We start from the raw sequence: 21637 nt of genomic DNA on the forward strand, positions 1-21637 counted from the left end.
TAACTCTTTTGATTTGGCTACACTGATCTTAACATTATTGTGTACTTATCCAGATACGTGATCCAGCAAAACATGTTTGTGACTGAGTTTGACACTTTCCAAAGCTCTTCGGCAGGCAGGAGAGTTAATCAGATGAGTAGAGAACTGGTATGGACCACTATATCACAACAGAACATGTGTATGTTGTTATCAGCATCTGAAGGTTAGTATAATCATGGTGAAAACAGTATTTTTACATTCTCAGGGTGAGGGGAATATGGAAGGGCATTGGCACTGGAAACCTTGAATTATCAGGAATACGTAGTGTGGCTATGGCACTCGTGCACAACATTGATTAAGGTCTTTGCCACACGTATGACTTTTAATAGGAAATGAGCTGTAGGTAGTCACTGTAACAGGGCACGCATGAATTAGCTCTCAAACAGTCTTGATGGGTCTGTCCACAAAGTGGGAGCACAAAATGTGACATTTTTAGTTTTAATATTCTGACTTACATTTCTCACATACATTACATTCTTGCATACATTTCACTGTTCAGTACTGCACTCCATAATCGCAAATTTAACCACTCACGAAATTGTCGGGAAATCCTGATACACACAAAATTAGACTTGCTGAATATATGCTATATATCAAATATATCAAATAGTGTCAAAGTTCCTTGTGTACGTAGCACATCCTGGAATGCACAATAGAGAAATACAAGTAAGTACTGGGTCTGCGCTGGAGACTAGTCCATAAATGTTGCAGCTGGTAACAACAAAAATGAAGGAAAAAGGAAAGGGGAGGGGGTGTACGACTGAGGTTCTGGGCAAGTCATCCTTGTTGCATGTATCATCTGCGTCCATGAGCTATCCAGCTCATGATTAATTATCTATTGATTACCGAGTGTTGCCATTTGGCAGGGATCCTTGCGCGATAACCTTCGCATCCTGAAGTATAGGCCGACGAGAGAGCAGCTAAGTGAGGGCTTGCGTGATTCCTTGATTGTATTCAAGGTGATTTACTGACAAGCACATACATACGTTCCTCTATCCCTTGCCATTATCATCACTGGGTACAGCTGCCACGGCAACAATAAATGAGATACAGCAGCCAACTCTGCTCACGTCTCCTGAAATCACATTATTTCATTGTGGCACTGCATCTATAGAAATTCAATGGTGATAGCCTTCTTCACTAGCCCCCTTAGCCTTCTTTCTTCCCCCTCCCAAATGTAAACATTTTTTTTTACTTATCAAGAAATAACATGCAGACCGTAATATGTTGTATGTTCAAACATGTCAGATCAATATACAATATCATGTCTAATCTGCTGCAACATGCTAAAAAAAGAAAGAAAGAAAAAACCCTTCTTGATGATCCCGAGAGAGATTTGAGAATACCTCAAAGTGAAAGTCCGATCAAATGTCTTTATATTTCTTGGTAGTTACAAAGTATGGGAAAACTTCCTTCTATCATCACATTACCCGCGTTTACGCCTCAGAGAAGAAATGTGACCTGTCACCTCGCTGGTCGCATTAGTCACGTTAGCTCCCGAAGCAGGCATCTATCCATCAAGAGGATTCATTTTGACCCCCTCCCCTCCTCAACCTATGAGATGGCAAGGGCCTAATTGTGCTTGATTGGAGTAGCACGGGAGCTATTCCATGACCTTGACGGAGAACAAGTGACGAAGCATTGACCTTGATCGAGCTCAATCAACAGGTAGAGACTTTCAGCGTAATGGGGTAAATGAGTCACACACACGGGCTTTTTCTGTCATTGCTTCTGATTTCATCAATAATTCATTTCTGTTTGGCACAAGCATTCGCCTCCAGTGTAGCAATACAACGAGATTCTAATTTAGTGTAATGGTGGCCTGACAGCAGTATCAACAGATCTAAGTAATAACCTCTTTTTGCAAAGCACTACCCTATTATCCATACAGTGTGATCTACAAATGCTGTGTTATGCTTGAACGGAAAGCACATGCGCAGCTCAGTAATGGAACGTGATGCGGGGCATGGATTTCATTTTATTCAATGCTGTGCATGTTATCTAGTTGCCCCAGAAGAAACGCAATGAATCTCTGATGCCAGATGTTCATACAAACATTCTGAAAACAAATGAAAACCAACGTATGTATGACAACATTTGCATTAATTGTTTTCCCAAACAGAATATGCAATACGTAAGATCTACATCTTTCTGTCAAAATTACCCATACTCATTACATCCTCCGTCTCATAACTCGTCTAAGCTTCACGGAACTGACTTTTGGTCGCTTGACTTCCCAAACTTGCTGATTTGCCTCATTTAAACAAGACGGTGAGATCACTACTTCCTGTAACTCCCCATTTATAAGGTCACTTGTTCAGGGTGAAGAGACAAGATAAATAACTTGTTAAACTTTGCCAGGTACCTCATTTAGGAGAAAAAGGGGAGATTCGGTTGTAATATTTAACAATGCATCTCTCTGATGTTAATAGTTATATGAAAGATGAACTTAATCATTTCCTGCCTAAGGCACTGACCCTGCATAAAGAATGTTATTTTTCTTTAACTGACAATTGCAAGGCATAGAATGCATTGAGTGAGAAGGTGTAGGATTACAGAGTATGTAGATGAGCATGGCGTGTCATAAAACCTTTTTTCACTGGGGGAGGACTTCAGATGAAAATAACAAACAGTGCTTTCTTGCATGAATATTGTGACAGTTGTCCAAAAGTGCACAGATGGGATTTCATAAGAGTATTAGGATGTGGTTGCTGATATAAGTTTCCATTTAATACAACACCCTTATCTCATCAAATCACTTCCATTACGTGAATGTTTCCTTCTTTCATACACACTTTCAGCAGGCATACACTCTAACAAGAAGATAGAAATTATTTCTTGAGTGAGCTACAAAGAATTCAGCAAAACATCACATTAGAAATTTTACATGGTTAAGTGAGAAATCCTTACAAAGAGAGAGCTTTACATGTATGTCCGTTCATCATATATTTGTGTTTTTGTGTCTGTGTATGTACATGCATGTGTGTACATACAATACCTATCTATGTGTATGTTCATTTACATAGACAGACAGATAGATAGATAGATAGATAGATAGATAGATCAACAAATAGACAAATAGAGAGAAAGAGATAATAAGATATAAATATACTGTTCAATTTTTGTACAATATGTTGTACAAATTTTGATCTACTGTTGCATTGGTCTCTTTTTAACCTAGCAAGTATATTTCCTATCTCTAGTCTCTTCTTTCTCCACCTATGACTACCCCACTCTCTGTGTTCCCCTCCATCGACCCCATGTTCTCTTTACTCTGCCTTTCTCTCTCTCTCTCTCTTTGCCAATGGATCTAACATATCTTGTCTCACAGGCATCGAAATGGCTGCTGGAATTCTGGGAAGGCTGGGGGACAGGATTACAGCTTGAGTGGGGGTAAAGTGAATCTAGATTTAATGGACTGGATTGGAGGTCCCCTGCTCAGTCCCCAAGTCCTGCGCGGAATTCCAAATGCCAAAACCTTACTCAGACACGGGGGAAAATAGATGCACACAGCAAAATGACAAATATTGTTTATCCATCCTGCATCTGTGGCACTTGCTTGCATGTTAAAGGTCTCATGGTACCCACAACAGCAAAGGGCAAGCTGAAAGGTAACATGACATGCAGTTTGACAATCCTGTGGATTCACAATTTGGGGTGCAACACACTGTGTAATATTATGGAAGAGGACAAACTGTTGCCCCCACGGAAATGCAGGCCCATATTCATTATGTTGACCGTGGCATACTGAAATTCTGTTGCCTGTGGTAGAAAAAATTCACAGGTGTTACCAGGTGGACTATAAGTAATTTCTGAAATGTCACAGTAAGCAGTAGAGTTGCTGGAAGGACATTGAATGATTTGTTGTTCAATTTTCGAAGAGGAATGTATGGAAAAACATATGATGAAATTTTTGCAGACACACAACACTTAACACCATCTACAGTATATTTTTGTGTGTTTAAGTCTGCGTGCCTCATATCTATCTCTGGGAAAACTTATGTCATGTGAGTGGGGGAAATGAATGTGTATCAACTTTCTAAGACCTTTTAATCATGACAATCAACTTGTGTGATCCTACTCTATCTACATAGAACAAAATATGGCCAAAAAAAGATCATGTCACAAATGAGGTCGTTAAGATTCTGATACTGCATGACCTAGTCTGTACAAGTTGCTCCCAGCAGTGCCAGGTTAAACTCCTATCATCCCTCTGAGCTAAAAGAATATAAAGAGGTAACAAAGAATACAACTCAATGACAGGATGTCATATCTAATTCAATCATCAAAGAAGGATAGTCCAATTCTTCTGTTCGTTTGCCACCCAATTCCTGCATTCAGCAAATCAGTTGACTTCTCTTCATTTCCTTGCTTTTCCCTTCATTTCCTTGCTTTTCTCCTCTTCGGCGTTACAATATCACTTTTTTTTTTCTACAACTATCATCTGTTTCTCTTGACATGCTTCTGTCGAAGATCGCTGTCTCTATTTTGTCTTCTATTTGTTAGTCTTGTCCATTCCGTTTTGTCCCGTACAGCCTTTTCTTCATAAGTAATTTTGTTGTCTAGTCTTGCTTCATGTTTGTTCGCGTCTGTTAGTCTTGTCCACCCCGTTTTGTCCCGTACAGCCTTTCTTCCAGCAGTTGTTTTGTTGTCTAGTCTTGTCCTATGTTGTTCACGTCTACATGAGTAAGTGTACTTATTTGTGAATCTAATTCTCAGTGGGCTTCCAGACTTCTTCCTCTTCTTTTTTCTTTTTTTTCTTTTGTATTTATGATGCTTCAATTGATCTTCCCATTGATGTTATTATTACAGAGGGGCCCACATTCTACAAGCTCTGTCTTTTTAGTGGGTCTCTCCATTTTTCGCACTTTAAGCAAAGTTATACATGTACTTCATTTCGATCACTTCTGCTTCTTTTTTACTACAATGTATAATTACGATAAGGTTCTCAATTGTTGTACATTCTTTTTGATACATAATGTTCTGTTTACCTTATTCTCTGTTGTCAAAAGAAGTGTGACTTATATGTTTTGTCGAAAAATGAAATAAAATTTGAATTGAATTGAATTGAATTGAATTGACTTACATGTAATACATACACACAAGTACACCCCCAACAGGCTAGCACATAATAATTTTCCCTGAGATAACATATTTTGGGATAAATCAATGATAAATAAATCATACACTTTTTTATAAAAGTGCATCACTTAGAAATCAGTGTATTCAAAACAAACTTTGCCATGTGCTGCAGTGGTATTCTTAACCTTCCAATGTAGGCACCTCACAAACACGTGAATGGATGTCAGTGAATAAATATCACTTCCTGAAGTTTCTAGTGATATTAGTTTGTGGGAAGTTAACACTGGCACATTCCGGAACATCACTGACATCTGGTTGGTTTTCACTTTGTTTGCATTTACCCTTTTTTTCTCCTCTCCTCCTATCTGAGCTTTCAAATGCTGAAAGCTTCACTCATCCAGGGAAGGTTAATCATTGATCAATTTGGCGACATTAATGACTAATGTGGAATGTGCCTTTACGTCATCGGTCCGCAACGACGAAACATGCTACGAGAACAGAATGTTCATGGAATGAGATGTCAGGCCTACAAAATGAAGATGTCTGCAGATGGCTCTTTGGAAAGGGAGAGGAAAAAAAAACACTCAAGCACAAGTGCACATGTAGTAAGGCGATGTACGTCAGAGAAAGGGTGCTGATTTTTGAGCCCGACAATTCATTTTTGGCATGGAAAAGATGGCTCAGAATGCATTGTGGGTAAAGAGTCTGTCAGCTTGACTATACAATAAGATACATGAAAAGAAATCATAGTTATTTACCTATTGTGAAGTTATACATTCCTGTGTGGTGGCATATGATAATATGCTAAGGTAGTAATAGCCTATGGCATATGTGTTACAGCAGTACCATGGGGGGGGGGGGGATGTAGAGAAAAGAAGGTCTGAGAAAGAGACTACAATACTCTTCCTTAGGCTAATGATTGATTTACATCCGTAACATCACACTTCTAATGACATGGAATGACAGAGATGAACTAGTGGTCCTTTGCAGAAAGACACAGGAGATAGAGAGAGAATGTGTGTATATTTGTGTGTGTATTGTTTATATGTGTGCGTGTGTGATGATATATGTACAAAATTCTGTTGCCTTTGTCATCAAACACTTTACAATAAAACAGGATGTAAAGAATAAAAAGTGCATTCATATGTACTTATGCGATACACTAGACTCAAATGTGTGTCAGATCCTACTTGATAGTGTGTTCATATCTACAGGAGCAAGCAACCTCACAACACAAACACATGTATATTCCTTTGCAATCCATGATAAGAAACTGTAAGTCTGGATGTGCAAGGGCTGGATGATCTAAAGTAAATGTCTGATTGTTGCATCTCTTGCATGGTAAAGCAGTCAGCTGAATGCAGTTTGACTACATCTTGAACATCACAGCATGACTTGCTCATTCTGAAATCAACCTATCTGATTCCTACTAGAACAAGCCAGTTCACAGTTCCAATATGAGCATGTGCACATAAAGGTCATTGCAGACCTTCTCTTGAAATGGATTTGCAACTGAGGTATTCAAAACCTAGATATGGCTTCATGACAACTGTGTTATAAATGAACCAGGTGCAGATTGGCATTTACAGGTAAATGTGCATTCCTTTCAGCAACATTAACAAAAGCCTTTTACGCAACACTTGCATGTAAATTACATCTTCCCGCATAGCTGTCTTCAACTGCTCTTCTTGAAGACTATTCCATGGTTTGTAGAGTCTGTGGTTAGAGAGGTCATTGCAGACTGTGAACTGGCTTATTACTCGTGGTAGGACTCAGTATCTAAAAAGAAGCAGTTTAAAAATGACTGCATTGCATGATGACTGGGAGCATAGTCCAACCAATTCCTATCTGGATGCATTCCTGAGTGACATACACGGACATGAAGACATTACAATACATGTACATCCATCAAGCTAAACCTAATTAAGACATCAGGCACAGAAACTTTAGATACTGACTCACTTAATTCTATGCATGTATAACTAACATGGTAAGCAAACCAACCAAGATATTGAAAGGCTAAGCTTTGTTTTACTTGTACATCATATGCTCCCCCTGAATCCCCCATTCCTTACCCTCCAGGATTTTTTTCCCACAAATCTTCATCTTCACTGATCATATTTCTCTAACAATGTATCATGGTGCCTATCTAATTCCTTTATTCACCAATGATGTTCACCCATTTCCAGTGCATCTCTTTGCCATGTTCAAATTAAGGACATATGAACAGACATGCTGTCTTGGAACAATATGCTCCAATGGCTTCAAATCAATCAGCATTTTTGTTTTGTTTTGTTTCCTAGTGCCTGCTATTCATGCTTAAGGTTGTACTGTAACCATGGCAATAGCAAAATTGTTACCTTCCCCCTCTCCCTCTCTCTCTCTTCCCCATTGGCACAGACGGCTTGTTCCATTTTCAAATCGGCAACTGTCGGTATGATCAAAGGACGCAAGAGAATGTGGGACAATGGCCGATTTCTCAGCTAGATTTCTCCTGATGGATAATCATCGCAATTTGCATACTCTCAGATTCTCTCGCCACGATTCGTCAGCACCCATTGTATGAGGAATCCATGATGGAGCAGGGCCCTAATTACAGCCAGCAGATGAGATGGAAATGGAGAGCTAAGACAGGGAAAAAAAAAATCAATAGTTTATCCATCGAGCCAGGAGGAGCGTTCCCCTCTGTGGCCCCGTAAAGTCTGCTGGCCCTCAAGAACCAATGCCAAGTTTTTCCCTTGATGTTAGCAGCCCACCCTGGGGCTACAACTTAATGAAAAAACAGACTAACTGGACAGAATGTTGGTGGAGATTAATATTAATTTTCTTCTCGCTTAAAAAAAGAAAGAAATTGTGCTGATGGTTACACAAATCAGGCTGGCGACTTTGTTACTCTCCATGTATTGTCAATTTCAGGTTGGCGTAACTATACCATAGTTGGCAAATCAAAACCAGCATATTGATTGCAGCCATAATTGCACTTGGCATGTGTGTTGTGATTTCATGCAGACTTTCGAATCACTGTAACATGTCATATCAAGGAATTCAGTAGTCTCACTGCAAGACAGATTTAAACAGTTGTCAATCAACCCACTGAATATGGTCAATTTTATTAAGTTCAAAAGCCTCAGATTTAATTACAAAATTGATTAACACTCTTCAAAATAGACAGAAAGGCTGATTCATCCTACACTTTTTTGTGTGTATGTGTGTTGGTGAAATAAACAAACATATGAGTGTTACTTTAAAAGCTATGATGTGTGTCTGTGTATGTGTAGTCTACATCTTGATTTTCTATGAAGGATTCATATCATCGATTAGATCATATGTGGACATATCTCATCAGTATGTGGAAGATGCAGGTCATGATCAACACAGCATTTCAGTGGGCTCTCCGGTCAAGTCAGGCATAACTGATTAGCCTTGGAGGGGAAGCTGCAGGCTGTCTGGCTGGGATAGCACAGTTTGCCGGCATTCAATCAGTTGGACAATCACAGAGATCCTTCGCCACAATTGTAATTTTGGGACAAGGAGACAGAAAAATAAGAATTAGTCAGCCTGCAAAATGATTAATTCTTCCCAGACATCAACTGAGTAAACAGTTGCTTCAATGAATTCTTATTCATGCTTCGAGTGACATGTTCAGTCATAATGATAAATGGAGGACAATCATAATGAAATCCATCTCTTCCATGAAAAATATTATTTGCTCAGCTCTTGTGGGGAAAAAATGAACTCTTGTCTTTACTTTTGTTCTGATTTTATACATTTTCATTGCGTGTTCCTTGAAGCTTTTATCTGAACACAACAGGTGTTTTGCACACATACATTGTGCAGACCTCTACACCCTCCATATATGATAATTATAAACTTGTCATTTCTATAAAGCAGTAAAACAAAATTTAGTTGCAGGTAATGTTGACAGATTATCTAAACTCCTGAAACTTGTTGTTATCAAAACAAATCATCAACACAGTGATTGTGTTATGATTCACCTGTGCCCATAACTGTCAGACATTATGAACGGAATAGTTTTCACACATCTAAATGCTAACTTAATTAACCGTTCTCACAATATAAAATCATGATTTGCTCACTGAAAAATTTGAGCTACAGAATCTTGTTCCTATATGATACACTAAAAAAAGAAATATTCACGCCCAAAATTTTTGCAAATTGGAGGCAGTGCCCTTCTTTGTGGCATAGAACTTCCACAAATCGCTACTGGTATGCAATGCATTGTGTCTATAGACAAAAACTTTTGCCGGTATTTCACTTTCGTGAATCTGGCTCCTCGCAAAATTCTCAAAAGTTTCCTACAAACAAAGATTTCTGCTCTCACAGAAGCTGACCTTTTTTTTTCTGTAGAGCTTGGAACACGCCCACGGATGATAATTGTACAGTGCTATGATCAGTACTCTACACAGGGGTACAAAAAAAACCCCACCTCAATTAGAATCTGACCTACATCATTGCATGGAGAAGTTGCAGAGAAAAACCAAACAAACATTCCTACCAGACTGAGATCAGCAACATACACCTACACTGCAGAGAGAAACTTAGCTATCCTTGTGTGACGTAAGGAAGCGGTTGCTATTGGAAACCCGATACAAGTGCTGTCGCACACTGCTGGTCATGTGAGGTGGGGAAGTTTTAGCCCTTAAATGTCAAATTTTCATGGTAGATAAGCGAGTCTCGGCACGAGAATTAGCTCCCAAGGAGACATGACAGTGCTTGAAATCAATGCACCTAATTGCTTTCTGGCGTGAAGTCATTTGTACAAGGCACATATCCATATACGCAGAGCTTGTCCAAACTCTTGGCTTAGGAATGGAACACACACATCATTTCATTGTACCAAAGGATGATGCAAACCTCCTCAGGAAGTAAGGAAGAAAGGTAGAGATAGTTTGGGAGGAAGAGGAGAAAGTGATGGTGAGAAAGTTAAGTTTGACAATGTATGATAAAGAAAGGAAGATAAGAAGGAAGAAGAGGAAGTTCAAATGTGTTGAAAGAGAATACAGAAGAGAAGGAAGGAGTAAAGATGGAAATAAAGGATATTCAAAGAATAGAAAACAAAATAGATCAATGACAAAGACAGAGTGAAAGAGAGAAAAAAAGAATACGAAAAAAACAAACAAATAAAGAACAAATAATACATGAATATTGGAAGATGTAAAAGAGAAAATCAATGAAAAAAAAATTAGCTGAAGGAAAGACCATGGCACAGAGAAAGAAAGCACACAGGCATAAGGGGAAAAAAAGCTGAAGACAGACAAGGGAAACATATGGACAGGTACAACCACGGTAGGAGGAGAAAGAAAAAGATGCAGCATTACACAGAGAGAGTACATAAGCAGGTGGAAATACAAACACGCAAAGAGAGAGAGAGAAGGAAAGATTCAATGAGGTAGAGACAGAACGGAGACAGAGAGGGAAGGAGAGAGAGAGAGAGAAGGTGAGGAAAGAAGAATGTATAGAAAAACAGGCATAACTTGTTTGAAGCTAAAAGTATTCATGACGTGCTTCTGAATTACAACTGAAAGTAAAAACCACTGATTGATTTCCTTGTCTGCCAAAGATAGGGATCTTTTTTTCTACTCCAGGGGAAGGGGGGAGGGGTAAACTGGTGGGTCTGGTGGAGTTCTGCTTAGATATAGAACAGCAATGTTGGTTGTGCTGCAGGGAGGCAGAGCATGTACGTGGGATAGTTTCTTAGCACTAGAGGGAATAGCTCTGCCTTGAATTTCATCCCATCACCGTGGACGACACGGGACGTAATGAAACAAGGGCACCGCCGATGGAACGCCATGTACCGTGATGATGAAATGATTCAGCGATCACCGCTGATCCAGACATAGTGGGAAGTGCAAGGAGAAACGAAAAAAGGAAATAGGAAAAAAGAGAGAGAAAGAGAGATGGGGAACACGACACTCCCCATGATGCAGACAAGGTGAAGGAAAGCGGAGGCAAGAAATAATCAATGTCCAGAAAGGGCGGGGAGTAATTCAAGAACTGAAGAGAAATCAATCAAATACTAAATGCTCCCTGGCATGTAAGGCTAAATGATGTGGAATCCAAAGACAAGAATAGGCAAAGTACTGCATGGACCAAGTGTTGGAGGTGTGAGTTCATATCCAGATTAGATCAATACCTCCCTAGTGAATCACTTGATAACTGAAGATAAATCTAATCATTATTCTCTCCCAGGCTTTTCTATCGCCTCGCTAAAGGCTACCTTTTGACGACACAAGCTGAGACAATGTCAGGCATCCATATTTAACGCACACAATAAGTCGTCATGTAAGCATGAGGGGTGTAGTTTTGCCGGAGGGAGACAGGACTGCAGACACAAGCCCAGGTGAGAGAGGTTACGAATGACTGCTGACTGCTTGAACTGTCGCCTGGACGATCAATAATTAATGGAGCCGGTTAATTATGGCGAGGAAACGAAGTCCTGATTGATCAGAACTCACATGCCCTACTGTTGCACCTGCCGTACTCATGATTAATTTACAACTTGGCTCTAGGATATGGTAATTTCATACGAGCTTACTTCCCCAGTTCGCAGAAGGCAAAGCGCCAATGCAGAGGACTTTAGCTATATGGATTTAAACTGTTACTCAGAATGAAAGGCTGTGCACAGCCACTTGCAGGATTCACATCAACTGAGGGGTGGCCCAATGCTGTCAAAAATATATGTATATATCTTTTTGTAGTGGCTGTTCATGTACTTCAGTCCCATGTTCATCTCGTCAAAGCAACGCACTGTCGATTATAAGGGTTAACTAATGCTCAAACATAAATCAAAGTTGCAGACTGTGCAAAGATGGCAAATATAATTACAATCAGTGATCCTTCATCACCAAAAAGCAAGACATGTAGACTACCCTACAGTCAAAGTAAAGTTGAATGAACTCTACACTCATACAAAAGGGTAAAAAGAACCGTAATCATAACTGACAGACAACTTATAAATCAAATAAAGTCTGCGTTGCACTGGCAAGCTGACAACAATGAGGACTGCTTGTAAAGAATGAGGGTGGTGACATCTTCGCCTTGTCTAACCCCTAAGAAATAGTGTAGGAGGAAATAAAAAAAAAATGGCCAAAATTAGTTTGACCTCAAGGAACACTTGACCTGTATCACTTCCTGCCCTGACTACCAGACCCTCGAAGCTGAGGAGTTTGGGACGCACAGCATTGATTTCATGATATCCGTCCTGCCTCATATAATGTCCCATCCCCTTTTTACCTTCAGAGAGAAACTCTCTGAAACGCCAACAGGCAACTTGGTGTACAGAAAAGAGGTACTTTCATGTCTGACAGAGATAAGATCATCTCATGAAGTCACAAAAAGGGGCATCTATCATGAGCTTTCAGTTGCCAACAGCTACCAACCCAAAACAATCTGTAGCATGTTACAAAAAAAAATATCAGGATAGCCAGAATATGCATACCATATTGAATGGCACTATCGCCAATATTGAATATGGTCAATGGCTTTTTTTATATCAGTTTATAGTAAATAGGTAGAGTTAAATATGTGTTGTGTAAGGTTAGACTGCATCACGTGATTGTGGGGAAATTCAGTTACAGCAGCTACGCTTTATCTACGCAGAGATTCACACAGCGAAGGGCATGGTAGGACAAGGCCAAGCATCTCAACGTATATGCGCATAGAGCACTGGACGCAAAATGTAACAATTTATTATATGTAAGTCTGTTCTACAATACGCATACACGGCTATAGCTGTACGTAAACAAGGTTATGGTTAACTCTGTGTGCAAGAAATCACAGTAGGACTATTAAGGTGAGTCCAACGTTACATCTAGGGCCTAGACCTACAGAAATGGTATGTAGATCGATGGACCTATTTACTATAACAATTAGGGCATGCTCTATTGATGCACCGGTACTGGACTATTGATCTCCAAGTACTAACTTATCCCTCGTGCAGTTCTATTCACCTCGGCCTGCGGCCCTGGTGAAACAAAACAGCACTCGAGATAATTTGGTATTTGTCATTCTACAATCCAGTATAGTGCATCGTCAAGTATGCCCAATGTTACTGCTAGACTGTGATCTATCGTTAGATTAGGCCCTACTGACGCTTACTGTCTAAACTGTTGATATGATCATGAGAAATAGTGCAGTGCAGTATTTATGGATAGACTACATATTGTATATTTTTGTTTATATTTGAATAATCTTCGATTAATCCTATTTTGGTTCATAGCATTACATAGATGTACTGTAAATGCTTGGCTTCTATATTGCAATCGCAATGCAAGCAGGTAGCAGTGCAGATGACAATGTGTTCACAATATAATAGTGTTTGAATTGGCTAGCACCACTGCGATTGACAAAGCAAAATTTCAGTTAATATCATTCAGTTTATAAAACAAATATGGACTGCTTTTATTCTGGTATGGAGTTGAGATCCCTTGGGGCCAGAATATCAACAATGCCCCGAAAGGTAGTCCATATTCCCTGTACAATGTTGCCCAATGGCACTCGACGGCTAATATTGTTATCACAGTAACTATCCATGGAAGACAAAATCATCACAAGCGTATGGTGCAAGGTAATGCAGCCCTTTCCATGAACACACAGGACTGCTCTTCAACGCCATGTCAATTGATTTCAATACAGTTTTTCTCTTTTCACCATCTCACAATACCAAAAACCTGCATGGCTTTAGAAATCACTTCTAGTCTTCAAGTATCTCCTCACGACAGGAGATGGGCTTACAGTCCAATTTAGGCATCCTGCAGGCAGCTGGGAGTTTGAAAATCTCCCTTTTAAGATAGCCCCAATCATGTCTACACAACATACTAACCAATGGTGAGATTAAGTTACTCACTAATACATCTTCCTTTGTCACATCCTGAAATAGATGATTTTCTTTCTATGCTGCTAACAATGAGCACCTGACCTTTCCATACTCTGACTAGTGCACACCAGTCAAGGGCAAAAGCTATTGGGTTGACCACTTGTTCTAATAAAACTGCCTTCCAAATCAATTCTGAGGATATAGGGCGGTTACTAGTCTCAGTTATTTCTTTTCATTGAGAACATGAATCCAGGGGGAAAAGTAAATTTGATTTGTCCTTTTAAAAGAATATCTGCAACATATTAAAAAATGACAGGAAGCTATTTAGGGCTGACTGAGCAATATTGAGGATACATATCAAGAAACTATAAAGCAAATACATAATTTGCAAAAAACAGCAATTTGCAAAACTGATATCTAGAGATTTCATTGAACCACTAACGAAAACAAAATGTCTTAGTTTCATCATATCTGGTAATACCAAGACTTCAACTGATTTAATGTCACAGCTTTGCCAAGTCTCTGATTATATTCCTGAAAAACATATCGCACCAGATGAAAAACAAGAGGAACAACCAACTCGACTCCCCCGCTGACAGGCCTATGGGCTTGCTAATTGAAACGAGACTCTGATCAGATGCAATACAAATAGGGGCACAAGGGTGTCCCCTCTCTTGGAAAACACATTATGGATGTGGAATCACCCTTTATGATCCTACACCACATGCTTGGAAGCATTTATTAGCAAATGTCACTTAAGTGGCTCCTCAAATTTGGATGATTATGGGCCAAAAGCTGGCAGCCTTGTAATTCTTATAATCACATTACTGATGAAATATTGCAAAGGGGCCACTATCAGAATTCCATCAGCCAAACAAGAAACAAAGCACAATTCTGACGCAAAGGAGAAGAGAGCGGTAAAGCTGTCTATTCAAAAAGCTTGGCACACTTCACTACAAACTTACCAGATGTAGCTTACATCAACTAAAAAAAAAAAAAAATCACACACACACACACACACACATACACACATACACACATACACACACACACAGAGTATGGCAAACATGAAGGTGATATAGCCAAAAACAATATCTTTGTAAGAAAAGAAAATCTCTCAGAGAAATTCATAAACATAATTGTTGAACCAGATTCATCACAGCATATCACACCCTTGACACATCTTACGATATGTGATAAGAAATCCATAACACAAAACTGTCCCGAGCTATGATTTCTAACACACAAACATACGTTTCCTTCTGTCACTATCTACACATCCCCAGTCCCTATCTTGTTGCTATCATTAAACTGCTTATTTAGTTTGATTAATCAATGCATTATTGATGTAGCTTGCTCTAAAATGATTAAACTAATTACCCCATTGAGGGTACTCATTGGTATAGTGACATGTAATCAAGGAGGGCAAAACACAGACAATCCCATTTAAGATCCATTGAACCCTGAAGTAAATTAACGCACACATGTTCGTCTCTTTTTTTCTCCTTTTCCTGTATCTTTAAGATTAATTTTCATTCAACTTTACACTATCATTTTCTCAGGGGCATGGAACACATAAACTCTTTATTTGGGGGGAATAAAGTAAATACAGGCTTGGAAACAGATCAGACTCTGACATAATGTAACATAATGTTGATTCCTGATGGTGATGTTTGTGGTATGACAAATCTGTTCAGTAGACCTCAGTCATAACTGTGTTGTGATCTCATAAAAATAAATCTGGCAAACTCAGTGATCAATGTTTGTGTGAAACATTTCTTTGTAAGATTCCTTAACTTTGAACTTTTGAAATAATTGGGGTTCATGTTCACTATTGCCTGAGTAGCTGTCAGCAAGAGTGAACATACATTTGTGGAAGTCTTTGCGCATTTAATAGTCAAGATCTACCACTCATTCAAAAACCACATGCATGACGCTGATTTTTTTTCTTAAAATAAAATTACCACAAAAACAGCTGGAACAGAGTTTCATAAAATTCTCCAATCTTTCACATTGCATGTAATCATTGTATATAGAATGGTAAATTCAGAAAATTTGAGCCATTTCAAATCCCTCTGCCAGCACATTACAAAATAAGATCATGTTTAAAGCGTGAGAATAACATGCAAAGGGTTAATGATGTAAGATTGTTTTGATCACGATGAAAGCAGCCATGAAAAATTGCTACGCTCCAAGCTCCCAAAGCATACCAGGCAATCCTTGAACTGCTGTCAACACGACAGAAGCTATACAACAGTGAGACACAAAGGATGTAAAGTGACTTTCCTTACAGCGTGTTGACCCTGCACACAGCCATGAAAACAACTGTCACTACTTAGCAGCAGCAAGGGAAGCCATAGTACCTGAGCCAGTAAGGCATATTAACATCCTAATCAAAATGTTCCCATATTGTGTTGATTCACAGCAATGGTTACAATTGTTCCCTCTCCCCTCCCCCTTCTCAAGTTCAATGTTATTATCTATCTATCTTTTACACTCTCTCTCTATCTATCTATCTACCCAGCTATCTTCTATCTGTACCTTTCTATCAATCTATCTACCCAGCTATCTTCTATCTATACCTTTCTATCAATCTATCTACCCAGCTATCTTCTATCTATACATTTCTATCTATCTATCTATCTATCTATCTATCTATCTATCTATCTATCTATCTACCCAGCTATCTTCTATCTATACCTTTCTATCTATCTATCTACCTATCTATCTACCTAGCTTTCTTCCATCTATGCCTACTGTATATGCTATAATTTTCGCGTACATAAATTTTCGCGAATTGCCGCTGTCACACACTTTCGCGAGTGGTTAAATTCGCGATTGGGGGACCAGAGAAAATATGAAGTGGCAAAGAAAGTGTGAATTTTCAACTTACTAGCAAATAAGAATGATACTAGTTATACACTGCATGAAAAAACTTACCAAGCTCTGCGAACTAGTAAGTTAGAATTCAACATTTTTGAAGTGGTTAAGTCCATCGCGCTAGATTTCTGACGAGTGGTCCCCTTGCGATAATGGATTGGCTCTCTACAGTATTCGTAAGTAGACGTGGACGTGCGTAAACGTAAACAAGCTGAGCCAGTATGGTCTGTTCGGTAAGCCGTGACATGGTATACTAGTACTGAAATGTTCGTATCATCAAGGCAAGGGATTCATTTTGGAAGGTAATATTTTCGCGTGTTGTTAATTTCGCGAATAGCTCCCGACTCGCGAAATTCGCGAAAATAAAACCCACGCGAAATATATAGCGTATACAGTATTTATCCATCTATCTATCTATCTATCTATCTATCTATCTATCTATCTATCTATCTATCTATCTATCTATTTATCTACCTATCTAACCAAATTGAAAATGGAGGAAAGCTGTCTTTGATTGAAGTGCATGGCAGAAGGAGAATCACAAGTAGTAACATCTACATGTACAATGTATGAATTTAGTAGGCCCTGAATTGAATTTGTCATTTAATAAACAAACTGAACAAAATGCATATTGCTTCATGAAATATGTTCTACAATGGATTCAAGTCATTGATATTTTGCATGAATAGACCATATCACACTGAGGCCGTTATCCCAGTCAAGCTAACTGTTTATTGATGATGGTTTCCTCCACTTATATCTTAAGATATGATACATTATATTTATTCCCTCAAGTACTCTTATCCATTTTGTATGAAAACTTTATTGTTAATTTGTCATATAATACAAATGTAATAAAGCAAACTGAAGCTGAAGTGGTAAAGAAACTTGTGTATTCTTGAGTCAAACCCACTGGAAAGTAATTCTGTCTGAAGAATGGAGTGCATGTGTCAGATTCATTCTGAGACATTGCCGATAATCATTGTAACCAGATGGAGTAGAACTTCACCCATGTATGATTACTTAGAATGGGAGTAATACGAAAGTGTCTGGACGTGTCTTTGCATGTGTCTTCATTCAAGCATGTCACATTACCGACAGAAGAATGGATTATGTCAGAGGTAGGGCCTAACACAAGGTAACAGTCAAAATTTCAGGGAAATAACCCAGTCCTGTTTGCTTTCTACTTCTGAGCCATATTTGATAAATCATATTTTGTTACCAAATGCCAACTTTAGATCAGACTTTGATGGATATCCTAAAGGTGTGCAAATGGGTCTCTCATGCATAAAGAGCCATATAGCCCAGAGTTACAGACCCCAGAGTTACAGACCCCAATCATCAAATAATCTCCATCTCGCTTATCCACGATCCAGATTTACCATAATATAGTCACCGTTATGGCTTATCTCGTCCAATATGGTTTTATCAGTTGTGCATGTATGTGGTATAATGACACATGCAGACAAATACCTAATGTCATTCTGTGGTAATAGGTGTCATGTATTATTGACGGAAGGTGCATTCTGCATGGTCTGAATGCTTATATTATGAAAGGAACAGGGGGAAAAAAATCCTCTTGCAGTTGACTACAGGATGAGATGTAATAACTCTCTAACTGTTAGGCAATATGACATCAAACCCATCCCACATTTCATACAGGGGTCTCTTGCTTCAAACTGCTGGCTGTTGCACTCTAGTCCACACTGGATTGTGCAAGCCCATGGAGGGGACCCCAATTGATGTCACAACTCACCAAGCTTCTGTATCTGCTCAATCTGATGCTCCTGGTACTTGGACAAGCGCAGGCGGTTGTCCATGCTATCCATCCACTGGCCGACTCCAAGCAAAATGGCCAAGATACGGAATCCAGTCCTCTTCGATGTCTGCTTGTCAAACACACAGTGTAACACACCTTAGTGATCAATGTTTCTGGGACTGAACACCGAACAGCTGGCAAAAATCAGGCACTCTTCTCCGCTGGTATTATTTCCTCAGATTTTTGCCCAGTTTTGTCCAGTTAATGTTGTGTTGAAAAAAGGGCCGACAAGGCAAGTTCGTGGGATTACTGATTAGCGTCTATCTACCTCTCTACTGCATTTCGCCTCTGCACACCATCATCAAGCGCACAAACGCCACGCAGTGCATAATGTCTCGGTGGGCGAGTGGATGCAGAAAAAAGATGCACTGTGCTATGCCGGTACGTTATGCCTGGGTGTATCTGTGTGTATAGTGTGTGCAATGAGAGAGCACACTAGGAATTGTGTGTGTGCATCTCTGTGTAAGAGAGTGCGAGGCAAATGCATGCATCTATGCATGAGAGAGGAGAGAGAGACAGGGAGAGAGTGGGGGAGAGAGTGATACTCAAGCCAGCACTCGGCCTATCTGCTTACGCACGAGGACACCTCCCCACTGGATGCGATGCGACGATGCAGTGGGCGCACTGAGTGGTGGTATGGACTTAACAAGATGGACTGACACACTGGCTCACACACACACACACACACACACACACATACAAATGCTTAGAGGCAGCAAGAGAGTAAGAGATAGAAGAGGATGAGAGAGTGGTTATGTGTGGTGGGTCCTCCATCCAGACTGCATGCACTGCACACACGTATGCTTGCTGGGCGCACAGCAAAATGAGAATTTCATTCCGGGGCATAGAGTGTCTGCACAGCGGGTGACTAGATTGAGATGATGACGGCAAGCCTTAATGTAGCCTCACATGGGATGAAGAGGCTGAAAAAGGGATCTAGTCTCAGCAATATCAGACCCGACGATTTGTCTCAACCATGCCCTGCTATTTGATTTCATCTTCCGCTGAATATTGATTTATAAAGGGTACACAAACCTTCAAACACAATGATAAGAAAATGGCAATCTCCGACTTCTGTATATCTGTGCAAACCTAGTATGTATGGCACATGGTTTATCATACAAAGCACAGAATACTTGTGAAACGCATATCAGGGTTTTTTGTTTTGTTTTGTTTTTTGTTACACTGCTAGTAGATTTTGAAATCCAAGTATAAATTGAATACCGATCATGTTCAACTGCATGAAGAACCACATTTCTTCTAGTTTTTACGTTCCACATTCTCTCATTTCCTGTAAACATAACGGGACAAAAGCGACGGAAGTCTGAATACGGTCACTACAGATCCCACACTGATTTCGCAAAGACTATCAACCATCTTAGCATAGTCAGAAGACTAATGCCTGTATCGTGACGATGTATTTGCAAGGATGAATAAATGCATCAACTCCTGTGACATTGATCGTTTCAAGCCTAAAGAATTATTTCATTTGCTTTTTCTTTGAACTGACATGTACCCTTAAATATCAAAGCTTGCACACAATTATTCTGTATTAGTTATAAAGTAGATTACATGATGCGCCGAAGTGCTATGTATGTTTGTTATGCACAGCAGCAGAAACAGTCACCCTTTATAAAATTCCTAGAAGATATCCATCTACAGTGAAGTTATATCAAGAACGAATGATGATCAATGTTTGGTTTACCACATGGTGATACTCTCTTTCTTTCACCTTTTCTCATCTGGATTTTCCCCTCATTTTTCTTTTTCATTTTATTCAATTCTTTAGTTAAACTCTCGGCGAAACATGTACAATTGAGCTCAATTCGACAATTACCTTTTCAGAAATTGTCTGGTAATATTGATACAATCATTACCTTAACTTTAGCTAAAACCACTGGGATTCATACACACACATATATACATACATACACAAAATGCATGCAGAAGAGATAATAATTGTGATGTTTGAGTTGTATTGACAAAATGATTGGAAGATTTAAAGGAGAAAAAAAACAAACCATACTAGTGGTCTATGATACAGAAAGAAATGAATTATGAGCTCTGCATAGCATTCACCAGTCTTCTGAATTTCTTTGAAATTTCATTTGCAGATGGAATCTCTTATCAACCGCTGGCATGCATCTATTTTAAGGATGAGATTCTATGGGTTGATTGAAGAGATTCTATTTCATTCACTGAGAATACATAGTAAGCCAAGATTGACAACCCCTGCATATCAAGACAGATGCTAACAAACATTGATGGGGGGGGGGGGGGGGGGAGAGACATATTTTGAAGGTTAAAATCAATGAGTGCTTGAAAATGGCAAAATTGCATGCATTAAGTATGCTGAATCAAATTTCAGGAATAGATCATTTATATTTAATGAATATATTTCACATTAGTGATGGAGGAAAAAATTTGCTAAATGTCATTAAAAATAACACGACAATTGGTAGCTTTAGTAAACTATTGTCTGACCTCAGTTCAGATGATTGTACTGTATGAGTTGTAATTATTGCTACGGATGATTTTGTGAATTGCTACCTATCAGACATCTTCGTGTGTTGTTAAATTTGCGGTTGCGAGTGTCTCTAGTAATCTTGTCCATTTTTCAGGATATAAACAAGTATAAGTAACAAGCAACAACAGTCCTACTGAATGTTTTTACTTGGCGAGTCCTTGTAAGTATACAAGTAGTGTGTTGTGCATTTGAAGTACTGTACTAGCATGTTGTTGCCCTACGATATCACAACGTTGCTGTCATGGCCCACACAGCGTGCTCAACCTACAGTACAGTTCCTAATTGCATGCAATCCAGTGCTGGCATTGCCTGATGTTTCTTTTTAATCACATTTTTGCATGTTTTTATATTGCCGCATTGTTATTAAAAGGCGATTTATGTAATTTGAAGAAAAAAAAACTAAACCACTGCGAAAAATTTCAGCTCATACAGTAAGTCATAGAGATGTTTTTGG

At 39.2% G+C, this 21637-nt stretch overlaps 1 protein-coding gene across 1 annotated transcript in view; it reads right to left on the reverse strand.

Annotated features, from left to right (window-relative positions):
• Window positions 1–19205, reverse strand: part of LOC139721095 (uncharacterized) — a 138975-nt gene extending 119770 nt beyond the window's left edge. Inside the window, exon 1 of the mRNA XM_071632425.1 lies at window positions 18594–19205. Coding sequence (XP_071488526.1) covers window positions 18594–18666 — 73 coding nt within the window. The 5' untranslated portion in view covers window positions 18667–19205. The remainder of the gene's footprint in view (window positions 1–18593) is intronic.
• Window positions 19206–21637: the final 2432 nt, after the last annotated feature.

This window comes from Diadema antillarum, unplaced genomic scaffold (genome assembly GCF_040938485.1).
Source record: "Diadema antillarum isolate AM-2024a unplaced genomic scaffold, OU_Dant_1.0 scf00000138, whole genome shotgun sequence".
NCBI classification, from domain to species: Eukaryota; Metazoa; Echinodermata; class Echinoidea; order Diadematoida; family Diadematidae; genus Diadema; species Diadema antillarum.